The 12,265-nt window shown below is 42.1% G+C and overlaps 1 protein-coding gene across 5 annotated transcripts in view; it reads right to left on the reverse strand.

Annotated features, from left to right (window-relative positions):
- Positions 1–1,258: 1,258 nt before the first annotated feature.
- Positions 1,259–12,265, reverse strand: part of ARHGAP17 (Rho GTPase activating protein 17) — a 39,266-nt gene continuing 28,259 nt past the window's right edge. Inside the window, exons 14-22 of one of the 5 annotated variants that reach the window (XM_010719509.3) lie at positions 12,099–12,212; positions 11,755–11,846; positions 11,459–11,615; positions 10,008–10,250; positions 7,915–8,078; positions 6,897–7,511; positions 5,921–5,944; positions 3,999–4,043; positions 1,259–2,152 (exon numbers count right to left, since the gene is read on the reverse strand). In XM_010719509.3, coding sequence (XP_010717811.1) covers positions 5,922–5,944; positions 6,897–7,511; positions 7,915–8,078; positions 10,008–10,250; positions 11,459–11,615; positions 11,755–11,846; positions 12,099–12,212 — 1,408 coding nt within the window. In that variant the 3' untranslated portion in view covers positions 1,259–2,152; positions 3,999–4,043; position 5,921. The remainder of the gene's footprint in view (positions 2,153–3,998; positions 4,044–5,920; positions 5,945–6,896; positions 7,512–7,914; positions 8,079–10,007; positions 10,251–11,458; positions 11,616–11,754; positions 11,847–12,098; positions 12,213–12,265) is intronic. The other 4 variants (XM_010719510.3, XM_010719508.4, XM_010719507.2 and 1 more) reach the window with 4 other exon arrangements.

The following is a 12,265-nucleotide window of genomic DNA, read 5'->3' on the forward strand; positions in this document are numbered from 1 at the left end:
TCTCAGACACACCTTCACACCATGCCATGGGTTCCAGCACCAGCACGGTTACCGCAGTTTTTCCCACTCCAATCTTTATTTTCAACATGTGCCATTATTTCATTACTTCCCCTTTGTGCCCCCATGAGGCTTTATTTCTACCTTATGCCCCATGATTTCAGCTCTTGCAATATTTCCCCACAAAGCGTTATAGAAAGCTCACACCAGTGATTTCAGCTCTTGCCCCATTTCCCACAAGATTTTTATTCTCTGCTCCTTCTCTGTGTTTCAGCTCCAGCACTGCTGTACCGCTGCTCTTTTTTTTGCCAACAGCAGCCCACCAACAGTCCTTTCCCGCTGACTCCATCTCCACCGAGTGCCCGCAGGCACTGCCCACTGCACGAGGCCCCCACCTAAATCGACGCGGTGGCCAACAGCCAATCCGTCCATCACCTCGCCGACCCGCAGTCGCAGCTCCCCAGCCAGGCTCACCGCACTCCGCTCTGCTCCCAGCGCCGTTCCCGGTGCCGCCGCCGCCGCCGCCGCCGCCTTCTCATCTCCACCTTCTCACCTCCGCCCTTCCGCCGACACTCCCTCACGCTGCGGCACGTGCTGGTATTTCATACCTCCTGGTCCCGCCTCTCATTGGTTCAGAGCCAATCACTGCCTAGACGACTCCAGCCGGAACCAATCCAGGACCTCCTCACTCCATCCAATCCCCGCCGCAGCCCAGTCAAGGCTTGGCCCGTCCCTCATTCCCGCCTTACTCAGTTTCGCCCAATCCCGACTCGTAGACACTCCCGCCCCGCCCAAATCACCCAATCCTGGCCCTGCCCCGCTCGTCCCGCCCACGTGGCCAGTGATTGCTGCTCCGGAATCCCCTGATGCATGTGATCGCGGCGGGAGGCGGCACAGGGCCCGTCTTCCCAGCAGCAGCAGCGGAACGGCTGCGTTTGGTGCTCGGGAAACGACCTAGCCACCTAGTACGGGGGCTGTCAGAGCGGGGACGAATTCACGGGCAGCGCTGAAGGCCCCTATAGCAAGTTGGGCCGGGCAAAACGCGGGGAGGAGGCCGCTCTATCCTTACTAGGCCAGGATTGGACAGGGTGGCGTAAGGTGGGCGTTTCCCTCCTGAGAGGAGCGGGGCCGGGATTGGACAAGACGGCATTGGGTGGGCGGTTCCCGCCTGAGGGGAGCTGGACTGGGATTGGACAGTACTCCTGCTCGGCCACAGAAGGGGGGGGGCAGTTTTGGCGCGCGTGAATGAAGAGGGCTCAGGTTGACAAAAGACGGTCTTTAATTTTATAAACGTTCACCCAACTGATGCATCAAAACAGATGTTCAAAGAATTATTATTATTTTTTTTTTCAAAATCCAACCGTTTCCTATGAAAGCACGAAACCACTTCCACAGTTTTTTCTCCAAACAGTCATTAATTCCACATAAACAAAAAGCAGGCTGGTTAATACAAATAACTATGAAATACGGATTAGGTACTGATCACAGAGTAGCGCTGAAATGATTAAAATACAGTAAGGTTCCTCCTGCAGTCACAGTCCATCAAGGCACTGAGCGCACACAGCTGTGAGCAGTGACAGAGCCAGCAGTCACCTCCGCTGTGCCGGCTTTGGTTCACATCTCAAAAACCTGCAGCAAACCAGTGAGGGAATGTCTCTCGCAAGGCCTCTCCTTGTAACTCCTAACAACTAGAATAAGAGTCTAACCGCGGCATTAAAAAGATTACTTCCGTAATACATGCACTTTAAATAACTAATAATTCGCTTCTTAAAATCGGTTGGAATTTCGCTAATACCATTGGTACCAGCAGCAGCTACACTTCCTATGCACGCTTCTGCAGTGATTAATTCCTTCCATCTGGGATGTGGATAACTGTTGAGACACACAGATCATTACACTTCTCCTGCACAGCTCCTCATCCTGCATTGAGTTGCACACGCAGGTTTCCGTGCCAGCAGGAGAAGCTCTTCACTGTTGGCTCTGTCAGTTTTCCCGTCAGGAAAGGAAAGCAGGTTTGGTTTCCTTCACAGAGCAGTGCTTTCTGTGTCATTGTCAATATCTAGAGGGAGGTGGTTGTGCAGTTCTTTGCCCACTGCCTCCGTAGGAAGCTCTGCAGAAGGGTTTTGAAGTGGTTCTGGAATACTGGAATTGGAGTCTGCACAAAAAACGGAAGAGCAAGTTTAGCACTCAAGACAGTGACATCTCAGTAGTGCATTGCTGGTGCATTTCCTTAAGAAGAAAAGGGAAAGAAAGATCAACAAGGGCTTTTACCAACAAGGGTTTCTCTGACAGAGGGCTGGCACGCACGCTCACATACGACACAAACACTGGGCTAAGCCAAACTAGAAATCTCATCCTGGGGTCATTTCTCCTACATAACTTCTTTTAGCCATGTACATAAATGTTTTTATTTGCTTTCCGCCATTCAGAGGAAATATGACAATGTCATGTTCCTCAAGGCCCCCAAAAAGTGACACTATAGCCTGGGCAGTCGCATCAGACAAGGATGGTAGCTGAGCACAAATGGGCACCACCTGGGGCTTTTACAAGTGATAAGCCTGCAGGAGGCACTGACATAAGAGGAAGAAATGACCTGAGACAACATTCATCTCCTGTGTGCAACTATATCCTGTTCTTTGCCCCCTACTGATGAAAGGAGAATTTTGTTCAAGCTAAGGTGTCCAAAGAAGGACAAAGTGTTCCTGGTGACTGATTGTACTGGCAGGTAGAAAATCAAAAAAAAGCCAATCCAGAACAGTTTAAAAGATGTGAATGAGTACGTTGTCATTGTAAATCAGCTTTGTAAAACAGTAAGCCATGGTATTACTTACTGCAACAATCCACAGACAAAATTGTTTAGATAGATAAATCTAGCTAAGTACCTTGCTTTTAAACTCAGGTGTCAAAGACAGGAATCTTTTGAAGACTTTGAATCCTATCATTAAGTCTTAAATTTAGCACAGAAGTTACACCGCAAGTGTTCAAGTTAAAAACTTCTGAGCTAAACAGCACGGAAGAGGCCCAAGCAGATACAGAAGTGATGCCCAAGGCAGCGTCCCCTGCTCCTTCCCCAGGCCCACGGGCAGGCACTCTCATATGAAGAAGTTTTGTGGTGGCACAGCTAACATGACAGCTGCAACTCATCACATTGTCGCCTGACACCAACTGGCCTGTTGTGCACAACAGTCAAATGTTCTCCCATTCTGAAAACCAGTGCAAAGTTACTGTTCAGCAGACCTTAGAGAGCAATGAAGAAAATAACTTCTGTGCTATTTTCAAACCAAGCCCCTTGTCACTTAGCCTCACCACCCATGTGTTTAACATGAAAATTTAAGTACTTTTACAATCAGTAGAATTAAAATTAAAATTGTTTAAAGGTTAGATGTTTTAGGCATTTTACTACTGTCATCAGAAGCACCATTATATAGAAAAAACTGCAGTTGTGGCCCAAATTCCTACATATTCTCTTACTCAATTCCCCATGCTATGCCCAATCATAGAGAAGGTGGCACTGAACTCAAACAGCAGAGACACTACATTCTCCCCAGTATCTGTCACTATTGCCAAATTTTCATTTGCAGTATGATTCAAAAGATGCACTTCTGCTGCTACTGCATGTTGAGGGATAAGATCTTCTCAAAGAAGAGGTAACAAAGTGTGAGATGACACAGGAAGGGAGTATTTGTGATTAACAACACAGCTAAACTGAACACAAAATGAACCCCTGTATAAAATACACGGATTTCTAACTAAGATTTTCAGTAAGCTGAAGAAGTAAAATGTGAAACTGGCCAGTCAAAACAGGAATTTTACACATTCTAGTCTCCAATACTTTTAGTATGTTAATGTGAAAGCAAGCATAAACAGCCATGCTTTTCGCATGCCACACTAATGATAACGCAAGCAAGCAGTGTTATTTGTGACAGGTTAGTAGTGGGCATTAGCACACACACGATTACAAATTAGCGACGTTTTTGGCCAATCATATGCCTTTTCCTTACCATTGAACTTTCCAATACAGTTCATACTGAAAGCAGGTCAAACATCTAGATTATTTAATAAAATTTTTGATTAGAATATTCTTTTCTAGGGCTCATAACTTTAATACTGCAAATAGAATTTGAGGCATTACTGTCCAGAATATGGACAAAGAAATTCAATATTATCCTGAAAACAATTCAGAATTCTCATGCTGATACTATAAAGTCTGCTGGCAATTAAATTTAGGCTTCTATTATTCCTGGTTTCCCTTGCTCCATTATTTAAAGTTAAAATTGAAAGTAGTTATTTCACACTGTGAACTCGTTTATAGTACCAGCCAGTGCTTAAAAATAAGTACTACATGTGCGTGTGTAAATGTTAGAGCAGATACTCTTATGTAATACGCAGTGGTGTTAATTCAGAACAAATATTCTCTAAAGAAAAATAAAAAGGACTGATCTGGAAAAGCTGGATGATCCTGCACTGAGCATACCGCTTTAGATGAGCCTGGCTGTCACTTTAAGTGTTCCCCAGTTTTTTGTTAGTGTGTTTTGAAAACAAGGTTTTCTAGATTCCTTTACCAGCTTTGCTAAAGAATTCTCCATCATCAGCTTTCCTTGACAGACTTTTGTGTGGTAGCATTCCTACTGTTATTTACCACACACAATTTACCCAGCCAATCTCCTAAGATTTGCACTTGGGAAGACTGATATCCATTAATTCTTTTTTAACATTTTCAGATTGATAAACAGATCTTAATTATAGTGTTTTTCGTTTGGTAGCTTCTTCAATTGTATCCGAACTAAAGACAGCTGTGTACCACTGATACTAGTAACCACTGCAAATGTGCTGTCTCTAGAAGTCAGCACTGACATGGTAATTCACACAACCACTATCACATGGCAGATGCTCTGTGTAACTTAAACTCCCCCAGTAATGAAGCAGCCCCCTGCATACCAGCTGGTTATTACAAACATTTCTCCAGTTACACTGAGATAAAACAAATTCTGCTTAATTGCTAGCATTAAAGCAACTTCCCTAGAACCAGGAAAATTCTGTTTACTTGGAGTTTGACTCATCAGCATTGTTCCCATTCTCAACTTCTGTACAAGTGCTGTAAGATGCAGAGCCTACAGCCTTAAGGCTGAATTCAGTTTTGAAGTGAATTGTCTTAGTATTTTAGAGATGTTAATAAAAAGAGCAGGAGTACAATCAGGAGATATCTTATTTTAAAACACAAAGCTACCTTTTAGTCGCTTAACTGCCCATTTATTGCTAGTTCCTTGTATACAAAACTATATTCCTGACCTTGAGATAATTCTGGAATGCAACCTCAACTTTTCCAGCCTGTCATGTAGTTGTTACCTTAGAAAGGTAGCGTATTTCTGAGCTGTTATGTATCAAGTGAGATTAATAAGGTGCTGTTTGGCAGCTGTGATTGAACAGACTATTAGCAAGGCTGGGGCTGACAGAATGCAAATATGCCAGAATACAGATGCTGCTGCATCTGCAAAGGAGTTTAGTCACACAGCTGTGTATTTTGCCAAATAAGATGCAAGTAAAAATAACTGAAAACCTAGAGTGAAAGCTACACTAAAGTGCAACCAGAAAACACTGAACTGGAGGAAAAACTATAAGCTGCAACATTTACCAGCACTGATGAGAAGAAATCTATTTTAAATGGGTCACTGCTTCACACCAGGTGATTGTGGGAAGTGTTATTCACTAGTTATTTTTACCATTTGTTCTAAAGTATGAATTAATATTCACAGCACTATTGAAATTCAGCACAAGTCCTAATATGTCTTACAAACAATGACATGAGATAACATAGAGTTGACAGCACGTATTCCAAAGCGCATATACAAAATAAAGCTACAAATAAAATATTGCTGTGCAGGAGCATTTTAGCTTATATTGCATGTTTCTAGTAAGTACAAACCTTATTCGCAGTAACCATCCCCACCTGTGAAGGCACCATGGGGTAAAGCTGTTAGGCAACAATTTACACTTTGCATTCCAAAACATTAGTTTCATTGTTCAGAAGCTGCAGTGTCATTAGAAAGTTTTAACTATTATTGAACATGAGTAGGTTTAAAAGCATTAGTCTTACATTTGCTCTCTTTTCATTCAGAACTTCCTAAACCAAGCAAAGACTCACCAGGAGCACATTTCAAGATCTGCTAGCTTTTACTTTCTTCAGCAATTAACTTTTTTCCAACATTTAAATTAATATTATCCCTACCAAGCTAATAACTATGAGCTTTGTTAAGTTCTTGTGAGAAGACAGAAAATTCATCTTTAATTCATCAATGTCTTAAAAGAGAGAAAGTCTACGCTTAAAGAAGATCAATCTACAATTTAGTTAAGTCTATTTGATTCTTCAGCTTCCAGATTTCTGACTTAAAACCCCATCAGAAGGCTTCATGCTCACAAAGTAAAACATTCAGTGTTAGCATCTGTTCTACTAGAACACATCAGTGATTACTTCACTGATTTACTATCTCCTGTAAATCCCAAAATATACTATTTCTGATGGCATCTTCTCCCTTCTCCAAATTATCTGCCTTTTCAGCAAACAGAAGCATAAGCCTAGGAAATTGCCATGATGCTGAGGCTGGAGAAAGCCCTGTGGAGTTTGTTGCTACTCCAGTGTCTTGCAGCCAGCACTTAAAAAAAAGCAAGCTAATGCACACTTCCCCCCACGTCATTCTGCCTCAGGAAAGGAGACGTTCACTATGGAAGACACCCAGAATCCCCACATGAAGAACAGTTGTGTGTGCATTCTAACTGTAAATAAGCAATTCAGTATTTTAACTGTTGCTTGTGCTTTTCAATTTAAAAATTACACATAGCTACAGACATTTTCTTCATTTCCACTCCCTGAGGAGGCACTGAATATGAAAGAATCCACTCACCTGTTACTATTTTGGAAGCTGTTTGCGTGGGATTTGCAATAATACCATCTCCAGCCAGCTGAGAAGGAGGATGAGGAGGAGGGGGAACACTGGGTCTGTTTCTGGGCTTGGGCACAGGTCGTGGCCTTGGCAGTGTGCCACTGTGAGGTGGAGAGTGAGACTGTGAAGTGTCTTGAGTAGATGACTGCGGCTGTGACAGCGGGGAACTAGTACTGTGCTTGCCTAGAGGGGGTGTATCAGGTGGTGTTGGAGTCTGCGGAGGAGTGTAACAGGGCTGCTCTGGTCCATGTTCACTGCTGAGTGCAGCAGGAGATGCTTGATTGTTTGCCTTGGGCTGCAGTGGAGGAGTAGCCTGCGTTGGGGGCTGTGGTGGTGGGTGGCTGGGAGCTTGGATTGGGGACAGGCTGCTGGAGTATCGTCGAGGTGCAGAAACCTGGGAACTGGAGGTCAGGGCTGCTCCCTGGTTTGTATGTTGGGCAGGAGGAGAAGAGCTTCTGGCAAGTGGCTTTGGAGAGATTGAAGGCGGCTGAGCAGCTGGGGCAGAGCTTTGGCTTCCTGGCTGCCCTGGTGGGGGGTTAGCTGGCTTGGGAGGTGCTGGTGCAGGCTTTTTAACAGCTGTGAATGTAAGAGGGGAGATTTCATGGCTGTGTGTTGTGAAACAAAACTCCTAAAAGAAGGAATTAATAGCTCTATGGAATACTTAAGTATATTACTGAAATAAAATGGTGCATTACAAAATAAAGATGGTATCAATAGGAAACTACAGAAATGCAAATATTGGCTTACTAATCAGTAGTCGAGTGACTTCATTAAGCAGTGTTGATAACATTACTACCAGCACTCATGAAGGAATTCAAAAATATATACAGCTAGGTCCTAGTGAAAGGCAAAGGAACTGAACCACACTCTGGAGTAAAGGAAGGCACAATGGTAAAGTAATTTTAGCAAGCATTTTTGTAGTGTTTAAAGAAAAATTGGAACTTAATGCTTTAAAAGACAAACAAAAAAAAAATCATACCTCTCCTCACTGAATGAGGACTGGGACCTGCTGCATTCTGTGGCTGATTAACAGAAAGCTGATTACTGCTACTTGCTGACTGGTTTGGGGCATTGTTCACATGCCCACCATTTCTCACGGGTGGAGGAGTAGCTGAAGATGTGTTGTCCTTAGGTTTTGAGGTACTGAAAATCAAAAGCCTCAAGTTAGAAGATGATTACAAAATGCCTTGCTCAGATCAACTGCACCTTTAAGGCTTACACTATGAGCCATGCTCTAGTTCTGACACTCACACATCTTAAAAACCTTCTGCACTGGCTGTTATTACTGACAAACTGAGCACTAAAACTCTTCAAAAAATTCACAAGTAAGTTTCAGGCAGACCTGTACAAAAGATCCATTACCAAATTAAATCAGGAATCCAAATAGTTCTGTAGCATCACAATACCTGTTTGAATTAAATACTGGTACTCAGAGTAGTCTCCACACTAAAGCACCATTTAGACTCTTTAAGAAGTGCCCACCAATAAAGTTCACATAAACTGACTTCTCTCATTTCCTCATTCAAATATAGTCACTACTCCTATAACCGTTAACTTTCCCCAAATACTCTGTCACAGCACCACATCCAATTCACTGGTAAGGAGTAAGCAGTGGCACTCAAACTTTGCCCCCCCCCAAAAAAAAAAACCCACAAAAACCAACTTGCTGCATAACTCACACAGACTAGACAGATGTAGCCCTCGCTGCTCAAGTCTGCAGAGCCTTTGGAAGCCCTCAGAGACTGCAAAGGCTGTGGGTGTGGAGAGAACAGTGTGGAGATTCCCTTCTTTCTGGCTGAAACTCCCCATTCTACCTGGAATTAAACTTTCACCCCTCTTCCCTTGATTAAGGGAGTCCAGTCTTAGATGAGCATCCAAGAGAACAATTCCAGTAAAACCCCTGAAATTTAGATCAGGACATCTCAGTTCTTTCTTCTTGATATTGGAGAGAAACAACAATCAAGTATGAACCAGCCAAGGTGGTTCTGCGCAGTGCCTCCTCATCTTAGTTCCTATGCACTTACAGTCTTCATTCATCTCTCTCTACAACATCTTCTCCATCTCAGAATGACAAAAACCTTTCAATTACTTACTAGCACAACAACCCTAATTTTTCTAGATGCTGTTATTAAATTTCAAGTAGTTTTTACATGCTACACTCAAGGTTTCATTTTAGCTTCCTGTGCCACAAGAGACATCACTGGAGAAATACTTGTCTAGAGGGAATATTTGAATGAGATATTTTTGCAAAAGTGTCACCTGGAACCAAAAGTTACATGCCAAAGAATCAGCACTGCATAAAATTCCATGATGGCTTTTTAATGTAAGATGTTATGCAAGAGATTGATGGCTGGGGAGCACTACGAGCATTTTTATGCATTTGCTACATCTCTCAGATCTCAAGAACAGTAAAAGCAAACTGCTGCTTTCACTGTCCATGAAAGTAAGAGTCAAAGCTACTGTAATTATTCTTGGAGTCCATGTATTCTGATACTGAAAATATGATAACAGTTTCCATTGTAATTAAATAGCAGAAAAGTCTGTATATGTGTTTCTCCTAAAGAAATATGACAAACTGACTTCCAGTTTTCTAGCGAGTCTGGTCACCACTAACACTTGCCACAGAAGAAGGCGACAAAGCCAGATAACATGAACAAGAAACAACAAACAAGACCAATGGGTTTCTAGCATTGCCACTGGCAGGTTTTGATCTTTCAGCTGCAAACTGACAGTCATACTGCATGGACACCTCTGGAGTGTAATTTGGAAAGGTCAACATGGGCAGTAAAAGTACAGACTTTTTTTTTTTTTTTAGCATTTTTCACTATTTTTTCCTCAAGAAATTCCTTATTTTATGAAGATCTACTCTGGAACATACGTTCAAATTAAAAGATCATAAATACACGTAGAAAGAAAGCTCTTTTACAGTGCTTCTGCCCACACCCAAGACTCTGCATACAACAATGTCCTCTAATTAGAGGATGTGCCTTGTGAAGCTGATGCAGCTGACATCATCAGTTTGCTGCTGAAGTAGCCGGCTAAGCCACTGCCAGCAGAAGCCATACCTCTTACCTGACATCCTCATTTCCTTGGCTTTGTAACTGTTCTGCTGTGCCAGCAGATAGGGCAAAACCAGCACCCACTGGGCTTGTTTCAGCCACAGCAGCTTGTGAGTGCTGCTCTGCTCCAGAATGAGCCAGCATGCCAGCCTCTGTGGGTGGAAGTGGTGGCTGGAAAGCTGGGGATGTGTGCTTTCTATTTATAGTGCCACATCTCCGAGGGTTTGCTTGGAAGTCCATAACCTTGACACCAAAGCTACAGAAAGAAGAGAGAGTAAACACACCACGCCAGCCAACACCAGTTAACTAAAGCAACAAGACACCTGGTTGTTACAACCCACAAAGACAAGTGCAACCCTGTTGCTTAGCATGCAAAGCAGCAACAAGGAAAGCTCCCACTGTCTGCATATAACACCATTAATGTTAAGACATGCAACGCTATTTGGCTTATCTGCACAGAGGGTAAACATAAGTGGAACAAATTACTCAACAACATTTGAAGACGGACTGATGACAATGAGGTCAAAACATTCAGTATTTTTACATGTAAATACATATATTTCCTTTCACACCAGAGTATCTACTGTCTAAATATGGTATGTAATAGAAACAAAATTCATGTGTCAAAATTTAAGTTGTTGTACAGATTTCAAGACAGACTAAAAATGACACCGGATATATGCTTCCACGATTTATCCAAAGTAAAAGATACCCCTGTTTAACTATGGATAAAGAAACGAACAGATTTGAGAATGTGTTTAATATATTCAAGAACTGAATTTTATGCCTGTTGTGTTAAAGACAGTGAATCCTGAACTGACTTTTTCTGCTCCTTCTGTCCGCACTGATAAAGTTACATGTGACTAACCACAGTTAACACTTAGGTAACAATTTAACATTTGCATAAATAGCTATAAACAAAACAGCACAGCACTTCAGTATTCATGGTATGACTGATAAATAAGTGTTACACTACATGTTATATGGGAAAACAGCATGTTTTAATTTTTTTTTTTTTTAGCAGTTTACTATTTGCCATGGTATACTGTACCATCTTCAAATCAGAAGTCTTATCATGAAGGCACCAGGTAACACCACCTCGGCTTATGGGCTTTGAAAAGAAGCCATGGAATACCAGAAGTTAGATACTGACAGATGTTACTACATACACTTCTGTTTCACTGGATTTCAGACCCCCCACATCTGTAATAGGAAGATGGTGATTGGAAGCAGTATCTGCCCTCTTTTTTTTTTTTTTTTAAGTCATGCACAGAGTATATCTGGTACATTACCTTTGAACCTTCCTCAGGCTGCGATAACATGGGGGAAAATAAATCACTATTGTTACCTACAGTATTTTCACAAAATTCTCCTCCTGAGACAGCTAAACGTGTCTAACTACAGCCTAAGTAGTCAAGTTCTCAGGAGCGAAGACTTAAAACCTAATCTGAGAACGAAACATACCTTTCCTTCTTCAATAAATCCCCTTCCATTACAGCCATACTAACAGGCCTCTTCCGTTCCAGTGTCCCAGAATCATATTCATTCCCAGTGTGTGACAAGTGATTTGAATTAACAGCAGGAACTGCAACAAATGCCCCAGACACATTGAAGTCTTGATCTGGATAAAAGACAGACACCACTCATCAGATGACATATATATACAAAATGGTGTCACTTTAAAAAAAAAAGCTACTGGGGGTTTATCTGCAAAGGGTTATCACAAAAACAGAATTCCTTTAACTACAGCAAGAATTTACCTCCAGGGAAGAACCAGTCTGCATGCTGAATAATCGGCTCAATAATTGCTACCACGTGGACTGAAGTTGCTGCTGCCATTTCAGCAAGGGATCTATGAAAGAGAGTGCAGAACAGCATATACAGTTTTATCAAAGTAAGAAAATAAGATATCTGGCCTTAAATGACATGCTGTGCTAAGCACAATGAACCAGCACACCCCTAGGTATCACATAGAGCAACTCTGAATATTTCTTTAGGCAAGTACTCTGTTGCTGTCAATAGTCTACATGATTTGAAACACTCTGATGGGAAATTCTACAACTTCATGGAAGTTCTGTCTTTTACTTTTCCTAAATCCACTTACCCTTCAGTTTTTGCCCATAACAAGTTGGGGCCCAGGACTATTGCGACATTGCTGGGTGTCATTTTGTTGACATCGCTGTTCTGTGCAAGCTTTGCTAAAAATTTGATTAAATACCTAAAAAAATAAAAAGATTAATTAAACACTAGTAAGTTTTTTTTCATATAATT

This window comes from Meleagris gallopavo, chromosome 16 (genome assembly GCF_905368555.1).
Source record: "Meleagris gallopavo chromosome 16, MGAL_WU_HG_1.1, whole genome shotgun sequence".
NCBI classification, from domain to species: domain Eukaryota; kingdom Metazoa; phylum Chordata; class Aves; order Galliformes; family Phasianidae; genus Meleagris; species Meleagris gallopavo.